The sequence below is a fragment of the Chiloscyllium plagiosum genome, unplaced genomic scaffold (assembly GCF_037043375.1).
Source record: "Chiloscyllium plagiosum isolate Xiang-an unplaced genomic scaffold, Cpla_swu_hap1 HiC_scaffold_23, whole genome shotgun sequence".
Lineage (NCBI taxonomy): Eukaryota > Metazoa > Chordata > Chondrichthyes > Orectolobiformes > Hemiscylliidae > Chiloscyllium > Chiloscyllium plagiosum.
The window spans coordinates 8,843,350-8,859,112 of NW_028270161.1; the positions used below are offsets into that span (position 1 = coordinate 8,843,350).

At 39.1% G+C, this 15,763-nt stretch overlaps 1 protein-coding gene across 3 annotated transcripts; it reads left to right on the top strand.

The window, feature by feature from the left end:
* The first annotated feature begins 209 nt into the window (after window positions 1–209).
* On the top strand, window positions 210–14,469 carry atp5f1c (ATP synthase F1 subunit gamma). 3 transcript variants are annotated; one of them, XM_043714117.2, is made up of 10 exons: window positions 210–329; window positions 3,257–3,291; window positions 5,939–6,070; window positions 6,728–6,932; window positions 7,517–7,660; window positions 9,148–9,212; window positions 11,708–11,863; window positions 12,401–12,497; window positions 13,808–13,845; window positions 14,334–14,469. In XM_043714117.2, exons 1-9 carry the CDS (start codon window positions 289–291, stop codon window positions 13,815–13,817), a joined length of 885 nt encoding a protein of 294 aa, XP_043570052.1. In that variant the 5' UTR covers window positions 210–288; the 3' UTR covers window positions 13,818–13,845; window positions 14,334–14,469. The 3 variants fall into 3 exon arrangements, with proteins under 3 accessions (XP_043570052.1, XP_043570053.1, XP_043570054.1); XM_043714118.2 differs by lacking the exon at window positions 13,808–13,845; XM_043714119.2 differs by lacking the exons at window positions 13,808–13,845; window positions 14,334–14,469 and having other exon boundaries at window positions 274–329; window positions 12,401–12,501.
* Window positions 14,470–15,763: the final 1,294 nt, after the last annotated feature.

The window sequence follows — 15,763 nt, forward strand, 5'->3', positions numbered from 1 at the left end:
CCCCCCCGGTAATTTAAAATCTGAGGAGAGGGAATATTTACAACTTTACCGCTGGCAACACATTCGGAGGTGGAGAGGGTGAAAAACGTGTCGAATGGCCTTCTGGGGACTGTAGTTCGAACACCGGCTTGACCGCGGCCTGTCGGAGGCAGAGGGGACTACGGCCCCCAATGTGCAGCGCGCGGTTGGTGTTCCCACCTCGCCGGGTGTTCACGTGGACTAACAGCTGACGCATGCGCGGTTGCTGAGCGCTGACCTTCAGCCGTTTCCGCCCGGGAAGGAGTCACCATGTTCGCCAGGAGGGGTGCTTTGCTGTTTGAACCCCAATGGTAATGAACATTGTCTCTGCGTAATTAAACTGCGGCTTCTCCTTTTCGAGAGGAATGCTCTCAGTTAAACTGCAGGGCGGTGCAGTGTTCCCCTCCGTGTGTAATCGATCTGGGTAGATGACCCCAGGCTTGGAGGCCTTTTCCAAGGAAATCCTCTCTCTGCCTCCTTGCAGCCTCTGTACACCTCCTAGGATTGTATTTTGATGTGGCCTCTCGTAAACAGCTGGAAGGTTCTTCCTTTGTGTTTGGTTGGACGGATCCTACTTGTTTTTTTAAAAGCAAAAGATCCTAATGTAGCATTTATATAGCGCCTTCCACGGCCTCAGAAGAACCCAAATCACTCATGGGATGGAGTACAATGTTGTTGCATAGGAAGTTTGCTCACAGCAAGCTCCCCCCCCAAAGCAAATGTGACAACGACGAGGTAACCTGTTGATTGATGGCTAAGTATTAGCCAGGATACTGTAAAATTCCCCTCTTATTCGACTGAGGGGATAATATTGTGAAATTGCTTTCTTGTGTCCACCTGAGCTGATAAGTGAGATCTTGGTTATAAACAATTTGGGCAGAGATCATGTCTGTTGATGCAGAAAATACCAGAATATACAGCAATTTTGTAAAAAATCTGAAATGGGGCTGTTTTGTCATGAGTCTTTATTAGAGTGTTATCCAGTTATGATTACAACATTGGTGGTAGTGCTAATGACTTTACCATCATTCTTTAATTGTAGAAACGGTGAAGTAATGATTCTAGTGAGTCCCTGATTTATGGACTTAATAAAGTGATCCCGTACTCGGATGTAATTTTAAAGATCTGACACCGGTCACTTCCTCTAATTAGGAATTACTATTTTGCATTATTTTGCCTTGTGTTCAGATGTTTGTACAAATCAATTTAACAAAAGGAACCAGTTTGTAATCTGCAAACTAACTTAGTTGGATTGCAGGGCTAGGTCATCATGATATACAGTACTTTATAAATTTAAATGAATCTGCTAATTATGTAACTAAAACAAAAACAAAATCATGTTCATTGAACATAATGTAATTGTAAATATCCCAATGGCATGAAGTCCAATTAGCATGCTTACTTTGTGATGCAAATGCTGGACTGAATTGATTAGATTACTTAGTGTGGAAACAGGCCCTTCGGCCCAACAAGTCCACACCGACCAGCCGAAACGCAACCCACCCAGACCCATTCCCCTACATTTACCCCTTCACCTAATACTATGGGCAATTTAGCATGGCCAATTCACCTAACCTGCACATTTTTGGATTGTGGGAGGAAACCGGAGCACCCAGAGGAAACCCACGCAGACACAGGGAGAATGAAGATAAAATAGCTGTTACTGAATGAGGATTTTGAGATATTAGAGATGTATAATCAAGTTGAATCAAGGTACAACAGAAGTTTTGCCAAGGAATCGTCTTAATATTTGTAACATTGAAACCTTTTAAAAGTTTTCAAAAAGTGTTAGAATGTGTTTATCTGCGGTTTGAAAATTTATTATTTTCCCATTTATTGATTTTTTTCCCATTTCATTTGCTCATGGAGGAGATGACTTTGGTTGAGATGTGATACCAAAAGAAACAATAGGTAATTGGGTATTTTAACAGTACAGCATGTAGAAATTTGTATAATGAGGAGACTGGATTTCTCCTTATGATAGTCGATGTACGTAATAATCAAAAGCCACATTGATCTCCTCTGTTATCCTCCTGTTCAGCATTCTGTTAAATAATGATTAGGTTGAACCTGTTTAATTTATCTGAGTCTAGTTGTAGTGCTTTATTCCTGATCAGAAAGAGGAAAACTAATACTGCTCAGTTATTGAACCTGGACCACTTCTGTATTTGCACAACAGTCAGTGTAGGGATATAGCTGTGATGAACTACTTTCAGTGTTGGCTTGCAATACTCATTTGCTCTTTAAGTTTATCTTAAACCTTTGAGTTTGAGAAAACATTAGTTTGATTTGTGTACTGAAAGAGAATTTTTAGAATTGCCTATTCTATATTAAGGTATAAGTACTTAAGCAAATAACCAAAGAACTGCAGATGCTGGAAATCTGAAACAAAAATTGAAATTGCAGGGGAAGCTCAGCAGATCTGCCAGCATGTTTGGAGTGAAAGCAGAATTTTGTTCCAGTGACCCTTATAAGATATAATACTGTTAGAGGAATCTAGTTGATGAGGGGTAATGTAATGTGATCAGGTTTGCTGCTGCAAATGTGTGCGCAAATCTGGCTACTTTATAATTGATCAAAATTGTGTTTTGCCAGGATTTAGAATTCATGATATATAACCGTAGTTAATTCTGTACTGAACAAGTGTTGGACTTAAAGTAAGGTCTCCTCTGATGCTACATTATTCTATTTATATCGAGAACAAATTGTTCAAATCTTCTTTCTGACACCTATAGGCACTTTTTATATTAAAGGGACGTTTTTACTGACAGTAATATTTCCCATGGTGCATTTAACTGAACATTTCTGTGAACTTCAATACAGAGAAAAAATATACACTGAGAAATCAGAGTTAACATTTCAGGTTGAGTGATCCTTCCTCAGAACAAGTCATGTTGGATTTGAAACATTAACTCATTTTCTGTGTCAACAATGCTGCCAGATTTGCTGGGTTTATCTGGCACTTGGTTTTTATTGTAGGAAATTGTACTCATACAGTTCATACATTAAGCGACCAGCTTATCAAATAGCAACAAGGTGAACATTGCTGAGTTTTGCTATCTGCATTTATGCTTGCACATCCCAAGGTATTAGGAATGTGTCCAGGAGCATCAACCAGTAGATAAGATCACAGTTGTTAATTTCTGCAGAGTGGGTAGTTGAAATTCCTCGTCTCCCACCCAAATAATATATATTTCCTATTTAACTTTACTAAAGTCCAATCTCAATTATGTTACAGGGGCCAAGTTCGAAACATGGCAACCCTGAAGGACAGTAAGTACCCAACTTTCTTCATTATTACAGAACACTTTGATAAATTGAAGAGGTCAATTGTGAATGTCTTAAACTTTGATATATGATTTGATTTATTGGTCTCGCATACGCTGAGATATAGTGAAAAGCATTGTTCTGCATGCTATCCAGGCAAATCATACCTTATATAAGTACATCAGGGTAATAGAACAGAATGCAGAATATCGTGTCATGGCTGCAAAGAAGATGCAGAGAGGGATCAACTATATCCGAGAGGTCCAGTCAAAAGTCTGATAACGGCAGGAAAGAAGCTGTTCTTGAATCTGTTTGTATATCTTTTCAAACATTTGTATCTTCTGCCTGACAGAAGAAGGTGGAGGAAAGTATAACCAGGGTAGGAAGGGTCTTTGATGATGATGGCTGCTTTTCCGAGGCAGTGGGAAGCACAGACGGAGTCACTGAATGGAAGGCTGCTTTGTGTGATGGACTGGACTGCGTTCACAACTCTGTAGTCTTGGGCTGACCACTTGCCTTTACAAGCTGTGATGCATCCGGAGAGGATGCTAAAATTGGTAAGAGTCAGCTTAAACAGTCATCAAATTAAGACTGCGGTAAGGAGGAATGTCTTCCCTGAGAGTCTTTGGAATTTCTTGCCACAATGGGGGCAGAGTATTTGTGTATATTTAAGGTTGAGAGATTCTTGATCAGCAGGGGAATTCAGGGTTATGGAGAAATGTTAGAAAATTAATGTGGGGTCTGTTGGATAGCCATAATTCTATTGAATGGTGAAGAAGGCTGAAGGGGCCAAATGACATATTCTTGTTCCTATTTCTTTAGGTCTTTATAAAGGACAGACAGTTCCATCACACTGTTGACACCTGTGTTTCTGTGTACTTAAAATATTTTTGCAAGTCGTCTTTGTGGTGGTGTCCTTATCTCTAGGCCATAATGTCCAGCTTCAATTTCTATCTGCTCTAGAACTGTGTGAGAACATGTCTGAAAAGATTAATTTTGTAATAATTTACATTGTTTTAATGGATTGCATTAATAGTGAGTCATCAGAGTGGTCAATGTTTTAACATACGTTGCATTGGGAGCTTTGGCATGGTGATAAGTAAAATAAAACCGTGTGTTAAATTCAGAGTTAAAATATGAAGTCAGTTTAGCAGTCTTCTGTTTGGGGGAAAAGAAGTGAAGCAGTGCTCTGAGTTTGCTGTCTGAAAAGATCTATTTTAAACTGAATTTCAGTGTATGGAAACAAAGACTGCTTAGTCCAAAAGTTGGGGACAAAAAGTGAGTGACTGTTAAACATGCAGGAATAAAATTTACATACTTTTATTAAGTGCCCTCTCATCAAAATTTATTTCTTGTCACTTCACCAGTTAGACAGAGAAACCTTAATAGATAAAAATAACTGAGTCCAAGTCATAGGAATTGTCTTCTTTTAGGTGGATAGTTTAATTATTTTGATTTTGTATTTAAATTCCCCACCAAAGGCATGTTATTTATAGAGTCATAGAGACGTATAGCACGGAAACAGACCCTTCGGTCCAACTTGTCCATGCCAACCAGATGTCCCAACCCAATCTAGTCCCAGCTGCCAGCACTGGCCCATATCCCTCTTAAACCCTTCCTATTTATATACCCATCCAGGTGCCTTTTAAATGTTGCAATTGTATGAGACTCCACCATTTCCTCTGGCAGCTCATTCCACACTCGTACCACCCTCTGTGTGAAAATGTTGCCCCTTACGTTTCTTTTATATCTTTCCCCTCTCACTCTAAACGTATGCCCTCTAGTTTTGTACTCCCCTACCCCAGGGGAAAGACTTTGTCTATTTAACCTATCCATGCCCCTCATGATTTTATAAACCTCTTCGAGGTCACACCTCAGCCTCTGACACTCCAGGGAAAACAGCCCCAGCCTGTTCAACCTCTCCCTATAACTCAAATCCTGCAACCCTGGCAACATCTTTTCTGAACCCTTTCAAGTTTCACAACATCTTTCCAATAGGGTGGAGACCAGAATTGCACACAATATTCCAACAGTGGCCTAACCAATGTCCAGTACAGCCGCAACATGACCTCCCAACTCCTGTACTCAATAGTCTGACCAATAAAGGAAAGCATACCAAATGCCGCCTTCACTATCCTATCTATCGCGACTCTACTTTCAAGGAGCTATGAACCTGCACTCCACAGTCTCTTTGTTCAGCAACACCTCCTAGGACGTTACCATTAAGTTTATAAGTCCTGTTAAGATTTGCTTTCCCAAAATGCAGTACCACGCATTTATCTGAATTAAACTCCATCTGCCACTTCTCAGCCCATTGGCCCATCTGGTCAAGATCCTGTTGTAATCTGAGGTAACCTTCTTCACTGTCCACTCCACCTCCAATTTTGGTGTCATCTGCAAACCTACTAACTATACCTCTTATGCTTACATCCAAATAATTTATATAAATGATGAAAAATAGTGGATCCAGCACCAATCTGCTGCAAAATAGTTGTTCATGTTCTTCCAGGAATATCCACAGCTGGTAATAACAATGTGACATTTGTAGGCAGGTGGATAAAGGTGACTTCAGGATGTATTTTAAACTTCATTATGGGATGTGAAAATATGGCCCAGGTAAAGCACTGCTTGATTAAATATTTGCCTATTTCAGTTACCAGGCGCTTGAAGTCCATCAAAAATATCCAAAAGATTACCCAATCCATGAAAATGGTGGCTGCAGCAAAATATGCTAGAGCAGAGAGAGAACTGAAACCAGCAAGAGTTTATGGAACAGGAGCTCTTGGTACGGTAACAAAGGCATCTGCACTGAATTATATAATGATGAATATTTAATGTAGATTGCTGAGTGGTATTTCTTTCTTCATCACTGCAGCAGTTTTGGGCAATACCATGAGCCTGTTTTTTAGTCCATGTCTTATCTAAAGTGTTCGGAGAGACTGAAAGCACGTGCTGAGCAGCCAACTGAATTAATCCATTCATTTTGTCCTGCCTGCAATTCCCGCCAAAAATAACTCAAAAGTTAAATTAGAAACAGTTATTCCATTAATTTGGAAATGAATTTAAATTGCTTCTTATCTTCTTCAAATTTGCAAACTCCCATTTCTATAAATGAGCAGTTAATCAGACATTGTATGAACGTAATGGTTTTGAAATGCTATGAAGCCGCATCATTGAGTGTTTTGGTGGACTTACTCTAGTTCTTTGGCAATTAGTACTGCCCATTTTTTCTAGAAGCCCACCAAATATCATGCATGAGTCTTACTGGCATTTGTAAAATCTTCCTTTTAAGTTACTGCGCTGTTTACACAGAAAATGCTGCACTTGATTGAATGGAATTGATTAAAATGTTAAAGTTGCTCAAGTTTTTTGTTTTGACAAATCTGATGAGCCACAATATGAATACAAGCTTTATCATTGACCCTGTTTATTTTTCCACAAGCTCTGTATGAAAAAGCAGAAATTCAAGCACCTGAAGACCAAGCCAGACACTTGATCATTGGGGTGTCTTCTGATCGTGGTCTTTGTGGTGGTATCCACAGTAATGTTGCTAAGAACATGAGAAATCAGATAGAGGAGTTGACTGCTGCAGGGAAAGAGGTTAAGATTGTTCCCATTGGTGAGAAGCTGAGAGCACTGCTATACAGGTATGTTATCTTTTTGAGTCTGAAAATCTGTCCATGCTCAAAAACATTGATAATTTACTCTAGACTAAAATACTATCACCTGAAAATAATGTGGGTTGATGGTATGAATACATGGCATCATTAAGTTTCTCTTTGTTATTTCCATTTTGGATGACTTGCAACCTCACCATCACACTAGTAGGAAAAGGTGAATATTTATTATATTTCTCCATAATCATTTTAAGGTTCATATTGTAACTACAAGTTGCTGATTCTGTTTCCTTGTTAGACTGTTATATTATATTTTACACTACTCAGTGCAGACCCCTTCACATCAGACTAATAATGAAGACAACCTGTCTTCAGATTTAAAGTATGAACAGCTTTCTGCTAAATCATCCAGACGATTACTTATATATTCATTTTGTTGCAAGGTAATACTCCACTATGGTTTTAGCAGTACTATGGTCTAATAATTTGGAGGCAAACCCAATGCTGAAATTACAGAAGTTGTAAAGCCGTATTCTATAAGCACGTTGGGAAACTATTGACCAGTGTATAACTTTTCAAGTTCAGGCTGACTCCATTCTTGCTTTAAATTGTAGAAAACATGGAAGTCGAATGCTGGTGATGTTCAAGGAAATGGGCCGGAAACCACCAACATTTGGTGATGCTTCAGTTATTGCGTCTGAGCTCTTGAACTCTGGCTTTGAGTTTGATAAAGGTTCTATTGTATTCAACAGGTTTAGGTAAGTTACTTAGCGTGAGTTTTTTTTACTTTAGTTTTTTCTGTACAATCCACCTTCTCCCTTGGTTTTAGATTAGATTTTTTTTAGATTACATTACAGTGTGGAAACAGGCCCTGCGGCCCAACAAGTCCACACCGACCCGCCGAAGCACAACCCACCCATACCCCTACATTTACCCCTTACCTAACACTACGGGCAATTTAGTATGGCCAATTCACCTGACCTGCACATCATGGGACTGTGGGAGGAAACCGGAGCACCCGGAGGAAACCCACGCAGACACGGGGGAGAACGTGCAAACTCCACACAGTCAGTCGCCTGAGGCGGGAATTGAACCCGGGTCTCTGGCTCTGTGAGGCAGCAGTGCTCACCACTGTGCCACCGTGCCGACCAGTATCCTTCCGGTTGATTGTCCTTACGGTTCAACTTAACCATTTGCTTACGTTTTCTGCTTCCTGTGTGTGTCAATATTGCTATTGTTGTTTTATTAGCATCCCTCCTTTTCAAATCCACCACAATTCTCTTCACCTTGCTCAAAAGAAAAGTGGGGATCTGTTTACTTTCTGCAACTGGAGCTCCATCTTGAAAGGCCATGAACAGACATTACTTCTCAGTTTGGAGCCCACTTATCTCAAAATTTCCCTCTGCAATCTATTAATTACAGCCTCTGCCCTGCTCACAGCACTAATTCCATGTTGATCAAAGTCAAAAACGAAATCTCTAACAAAAGTGCACATCTTTGCATTGGGATACTAATACCAGAACTGAGGTGCAAGCATTATTGTTTTCCTCATAGATTTAAAGAAGCACATGGATTCTGCAACAATAAACTGATCAATCTGATTCAGGCAGCTCATTAAATGTTGGCCAGCCAACAATGCCCACATCTCATGAGTGATGAAACAAAAACAGATTTTGGGTGGCAAAGTGGTTAGCACTGCTGCCTCTCAGCGCCAGAGACCTGGGTTCAATTCCCGCCTCAGGAATCTGTATGGAGTTTGCACGTTCTCCCCATGTCTGCGTGGGTTTCCTCTGGGTACTCCAGTTTCCTCCCACAGTCCAAAAATGTGAAGGTTAAATGAATTGGCCATGTGTTAGGTGAAGGGGTAAACGTAGGGGAGTGGGTCTGGGTGGGTTGTTCTTCGGAGGGTCAGAGTGGACTTTTTGTTCCACACTGTAGGGAATCTAATCGCCTGTTTCAACACTGTAGGGAATCTAATCTAATCTAATCATGACAACGCATGTTAGATATCAAGGGGCTTTTAAACAAAAAGCTTAGAGTATAATTTTCTATATAAATGCAAGTTAGTGAAATAAGTGGATCGCAATTAAGGGAAGTGCATGGGGTATTCCAGTCATGAGGCAATTTGCCTACACATGAAGTTATATGCATTGTAGTAACTGCATATTTAATTTGGAATTGTTTTGAAAGATGTATAATAATTGCATCTTAAATCCTGCCACAGATAACGTCTCCTTGTTTTTAGGTCTGTGATTTCTTACAAGACTGAGGAGAAGCCAGTCTTCTCTTTTGAGACTCTTACAAATGCTGGTAAGTTACCATGTCTGTAAAGTAGGTAGATGAATGTGGTGTTACTCTGATTCACCTTGTTGAATTACCACTTTCTATTTAGATAGTTTATTGCAATTTATAAACAAATAATTGACATTGTAACAGTTCTCATTCGTACCAAAGTTACAATATCCTCACAATGTAGTTATATATTATACTCTAACTTTGCAAAAAGGAGAAGGCTGGTTGGTCTGACATGGGTAATATTTTAGAGTCCATTATTAATCATGAAATCGTGGAATACTTTGAAGTGTGTGTAATTTGGGCTGAATCAGCACGGCTTCAGGGTAGATAATGCCTGACAAATCAGTTGGAATCCTTTAAGGAGATAACGAGCAAGTTAGACAAAGGAGAGCCAGTGGATGTGATCTATTTGGATTTCCAGAAGGTCTTTGATATTATGTTGCAAAGGAGGCTGCTAAATAAATTAAGATCCTGTGGTGTTAGAGGCATGTTACTGGCATGGATAGAATATTGGCTGACCTGCAGAAAGCAGAGAATAGAGATAAAGGGGTCTTTCTCAGGATTACAGCTGGTGACTAGTGGAGTTCTGCAGGGGCCCACATTGAGATTAAAACTATTCACGTTATACATGAACCATCTGGATGAAGAAACTAAGGACATTGTTGTGAAATTTGTACATTACACAAAGATAGGTGGATGGATAGGTAGTGTTGAGGAAATGGTGAGGTTGCAGAAGAATTTGGACAAGCTAGGAGAATGGCAGATGGAATTCAATGTGAGGAAGTGTGAGATAGGAAAAATAGAGGCAGAAAATATTTTCTAAATGGGCAAAGGCTTCAGATATCCGGATTCTCTTAAGGTTAACATGCAGGTTCATTGGTCAGCAAATGCCCAATATTAGCATTAATTTCAAGAGGGCTGGAATAGAAGAGATGTATAAGGCTCTGCATTTGGAATATTGTTAATAGATTTGGGCCCTATACTCTAAACTGCACTTGTAACTACTTGTTAAAATACAAACTGTAGGAGCAGAATTAGGCCATTTGTCCCAACGGATCTGCACTGCCATTTGATTATGTCAGACCTGTTTCTCAACCCTACTCTTCTGCCTTATCCACACAATTCTTGATCCCTTCACTAGTCAAGAACCTACCAATCTCTATTTTAAATATACTCAAGGACTTGTCTCCATAGCCCTCTGCGGCAACAAGTTCCACAGATTCACCACCCTCTGACTGAAGAAATTCCTCCACATCTCATTTTAAATGGTTGTCCCTTCATTCTAAGGCCATGCCCAAGTGTCTCCAACCAGTGCAAAACACACTTTATTCTTATGCTACAATTAAAATACAAACAAAAAGATTGGTATAAATTTATTGGAAATCTTGACAGTATAATAGATTATTGGAACGGTTGCTGTTTAGTTATTAAAATGGTAACATCCTATAAACATAGCCTTGGGCAAAGGCAAAATCATTAAAATAAATTGGCTGACATGCAATATTTCTCCAGTTCAGGGGAAAACACCAAGAGAAAATTCTGGCCGAGAAAGAGGGCGGGCCGGGGGGAACTCAAGATTTTTAGCTGTTGCAGGGTGAGATACATGGTACCTTCAAAACTCAGCAGTGGAAAACTAAACTGAAACCCTGGTTCTGTGGGAGCCTGACCCCACCCCTCTACGCTGTATCCATTGTTTTAACTTTTTAAAAAAAACCCAAAGCTGTTTACATTATTAACATGGAAGTGATAGCTCGCTACCTTTGGTCTCAACCTATCTTCATTTTTTAAAAAAAGACAAAATACATTTCTTAAAGCCAGAATAAAATCACATGTGTGTGTCAGAGTTGTTATCTTCTGGCCAGAAGGTGTATTTGAATTTCTTGTAACAAGTGGAAGAAAAATAATTATTCCTTAAAATATTTGCCAGCCCACTTGTTTGCCTTTAAATTTATTCCATTCATTTGAATGTTGGTTACATCGATGATCAATGAGCATTGCCGATGTGTTTATTCAGAATTGTTATCTTGCCCTATTTGAATAAACATTTTCAAAGCTCAAATATATTGTGTCTTTAAAGGTGACCTCACTTAACAAAAACTGTGGCTGTTTTATATTTAACAAGCAATAAGTTGAACTTGCTTTGGATTTAATAACGAGAGGTCACGCTTTCAAGGTGAGAGGTGGAAAGTTTAAGGGGGATATGTGTGGCAAGTACTTCTCACAGAGGTTGGTGGGCGTTTGGAACGTGTTGCCAGCGGAGGTGGTAGAGGCAGGCACAGTATATTCATTGAAGGTGCTTCTGGATAAATGCATGAGTAGGTGGGGAGTAGAGGGATACAGATGCATAGGAATTGACCGACAGCTTTAGACGGTACATTTGGATTGGCTCAGGCTTGGAGGGCCTTTGTTCTTTAATCTTTATTTTCACATCATTTATATCATTACACTAATGTAACTTTTCCATATTTTTGATGACCTAACCACTAATCAGTCTTTAACTTTATTTCTAGAGAACATTAGTGTTTACGATGATATTGATGCAGATGTTCTGCGAAACTATCAGGAATTCTCTCTAGCAAACATCATCTACTTAAGCTTAAAGGAATCCAGTACAAGCGAGCAGAGTGCTAGGATGACTGCTATGGATAGTGCCAGCAAGAATGCCTGTAAGAAATATTTGTTATCTTTGAAAAGTATCTTGTGAGCTTTACTCATGATTTTCCAGATTTACACAGTGAGATTATGAGGTCTTACAAACCAGAAAAGTGTCGCTTGATACCTGGTATGGTTGAATTAGTTGAACTCACAGGAGCACTACAATATCCCTTAAAACACATAGGCCAATGTAGAGAAAATTAGCTGCTATTTCTTTTGATCATGGCTCATTAATCCTTGTAACTGGAGCATTAAGAATGCGATAACAGAATAGAATTGGCCATCATCCCTCAGACCTAATGAATGGTAGCCGTTGAAACGTAGTACTGTCAAACAGCTGTTGCCACTTGAATCACACCAACAAAAAAAATCAATTCCTCAGAAGCAGTAATTTTCTTTGGGGAGGGGGGGAAAAGTGGAGGAGTGGGTGGTGGTGGTGAATTCTCCAGCATTATTTCCATTGACCCAATGTTCACTCTTGCCTCTCTCTGATTTTATTCTCTATCTAAAAGCTAATGTATATAAATAATAATGTTTTTTTGTTTTAGCGGAAATTATTGACAAGCTGACTTTGACATTCAATCGCACTCGCCAAGCTGTCATTACCAAGGAGCTTATTGAGATTATCTCCGGTGCTGCTGCTCTGTAAGTATTGTGGTGAGCATTAACTTGTTGAATATGGGGAAAAGAAACTAATGGTTTTATTGGGGACCTTCTATCTATGTATCTTGAACAAATTGAAGGTGGAAATTAAATCTCAATAATATGAAATGTAGATCCCAAGATACAAAAGCTGTTGTAACTAAGGCAGAGGTAAAAGAATAAGAAAATTTAAGATGGGTAGGGGTGAGGCCATGATGAGATTTTTAAAAGTTATAGTGCTAGTTAATCAGGAACGAGGTCAGTGAGCACACAGTATTGATGAACCTCCCAAATCCATGACCTCTACCATCTACAAAGAACAGAAACAGCAGGTACACGGAAACTTGCAGCACCACGTTCAAGTTTCCCACAGAGTATCACGCCATCCTGATTTGGAACCATATCACCAATCCTTCACTTTCCCTGGGTCAAAATCTTGGGATTACTTTCCTAACAGCACTGTGTCTCTACCTCTCATACATAGACTATAGATGTTCAAAAAGACAGCTCACCATCATCTTAAGGACTATTATGAAGGGTCAGTAAAGGTTGGCTTTGCTAGTGATGCTCATTTGCCAGAACAAAAAAAAAACATGGGACTTGGTTGGAGTTGAGACATAAGCAGCAGAGTTTTGAATGACAATGAGTTCAACCTGATGCTTCCACTAAATTTTTGGAACTGCCCAATTGTTTTCTGTGATTACCCTAAGATATTCCCTCTTTTGTTTCCGCTGTCAGTGATACATTAATGGTATTTATAATCTTTAATCTTGAAGATCTCTCTGTTTTCTACTTCAAAACCATAGATGAAAGCGGGAACTCCTCTGTTTTCTATGACATTTAAATCTTGTCTTTGTAAGGGTGTTTTTCTTTTCCCTTGTTATTTGCCTTATACAGGGTTATCATGTCACTTTTTTTTGTATAATTGAATGTGCCCCCATCTGCTCTTTGTTCTAACTAATCCAGTGTCCTGCAATGTTGTTTTTAATTCTTGTTAAAGTTTATCATAATAACACAAGATTATATGTGAAGCTTTGCTTTCATTGTATTTGGTTTTACCTTTTGTTGTGGTTTGTCACTGCACCAATTCTGTTCTTGTCATGCATGGCTTTAAATTGTATGTTGTATCGTTTCATTTGATGTTTTTGTTTATTCTTTTCATATTACCTTGAGTATTGTTGTGACCACATTACTTGGTTTTATATATGCCTTGCTGTCTTATTTACCATTTTGGGCTTAAATTTGACCATGACTGAATTGCATGTACAGATTTATGCATCATTTCTTTTTTGTTTACTTCCTGCAAATACAAGGAGTTTTTAAGTTTACTGCAGTACTTTTGGACCATGAGGTAAACGTTTATACTGGTACAAGTGGCAAACATAGATATTGCTAAATGTGCAAGGGCTAGTAGTATTTTGCAATATAGAATTTTCTGTTCTTCCTGTGTGTTTATTGCCATTGAAGAGAAGGTTAATATTTTCTGTAGTATTAATTTCAGATTTAGTCCAGCAATGTAACCAGGAGTGGTTAGGTACATTCCATCACAATTGGGAAATACCTGACATCTATTCAGCGGCTTCTAAAGGAGCTGTCTAATTTGCAATTTGAAGCACTAGAGGCACAACTCTCAGTTAATGACTGAAATATTGTATTATATTTATTTTAAATACAGAAATTAGAGTTTTAATCTGCCTGGACTCTGTCCTGTGATTAACAGTAAATATTTCACATTTTTCACCCTGACAGAAATGCATCTCAGTGGTGACAGGTTTTGTACTTTGTTCATAATGGAATGAATTCCAATAAATTCAGTTACTTTTGTTATTTATTTTGCAGATAAACATGGGCCTCTAGAAGCCGCCAGTGGCAATGTGAAAATGTTTGATGATGCTGATGGACAATATTTCTGGCAAATTCATGGAAATCTTCTGAAGTTTGTAAATTATAACAATAAAAAACCTTACACAGTAAATGGCTTCATTTCTTTTTAATCTCAATTGGGGCAGAAAGTGGTTTTAAAAAAAGGACTCGAGGGATATTTTGGTTCTGGGAGGGATAAGGCATGAGGGTAGAAATGTAGGAAGTGGGGTGAACACAGTCAACAACAATGGAGGGATAACCTTGGCTGAGGAGTATTTGCTCCCTGTGAAAATGAGTGGTAGTTCAGGTCTAAAGTTTAGAAAATTCTGTTTAGAAAGTTGAGTCTATTAATCCAGCTTGGGCTGAGCTTCATTGGAACAATTTGGGAGGCCATGAGTGCAGAGATCAAAATGACAGTGACATGAAAATTTTAACTGGTGAGCAGCTGGAAAGTTCAGTCAAGATTACAATTCGAGGTATTCGTCAAAGCCATCCCATTTGCATGTGTTGACCCCAAATGTCAAAAAGGCCACATTGTGAGCAGTGAATACATACCATTAAGATGTAAGTATAGAAAACACTTCCAGCCAGAGGAAGCATTTGAGGCCTCAATGAACAGGGCAGAGATAAAAGTACATGAGTTTAATCTACTGCTCTGACATGGGAAGAGCAAGGAAACAGTGCAGGTTCTGCACGTGATACAAAAGTGGACCAGGGTAGGATGGAGCAGTTTGTTCAGAATTCAAAGTGTGAGAGAAGGTATGGGTAAGAGGTCACAGAAATGATAGAGGATGGATTTTATTTTTATTTTTTCTTGGAATGTCATTGTTGCTAGCAAGGCTAGCATTTGGTGTTCATCCCTATTTGCCCTTGAACAGAGTGGCGTGCTGAGCTATTACAGAGTGCAGTTAATAGTCAATGACATTTGAGAGTCTGGAATCATTTAGTCCAGATGAGGTAAGACAACTGACTTCCTAGGACACTCGTAAACCAACCCTTGATCACAATGGTTTTGTGATCCAAAATTACTGAGGCTAACATTATTATCATCTACATTTATGAATTGAATTTGAATTCCACCAACTGCCATTGTAAAATCTGAATCCATGTTCCCAGAGTATTAGTCTAGATGTCTGGATTGCTAGTCTAGTGGCAGCATTGGCCACCATCTCTCCTCAAGCTGTTGAATGCGGAGGCTGGTAGGGGAAAGATAAGGACAAAAGGGATATATTGTAGTTTGAGAAGACAAAGTGTAAAGCTAGAAATGGTATAAATGCATTTGAGGGCCCTGTCAAACACAACAGAAGTGTATCCTTTACTGTGGAAGAGGGAGACATTTTGGAAGCTGGTTGCAATGGAGCTCGCAGGAGAATAGAATTATGTTCTCACCAAAAGCAGCAGAGTGA

Coding starts and splice junctions, on each gene's coding strand:
- atp5f1c (XM_043714117.2), top strand. CDS start 289: ATGTTCGCCAGGAGGGGTGCTTTGCTGTTTGAACCCCAATG. Junction 6,071..6,727: donor TTATGGAACAGGAGCTCTTG/GTACGGTAACAA, acceptor TTTTTCCACAAG/CTCTGTATGAAAAAGCAGAA. Junction 9,213..11,707: donor TGAGACTCTTACAAATGCTG/GTAAGTTACCAT, acceptor CTTTATTTCTAG/AGAACATTAGTGTTTACGAT.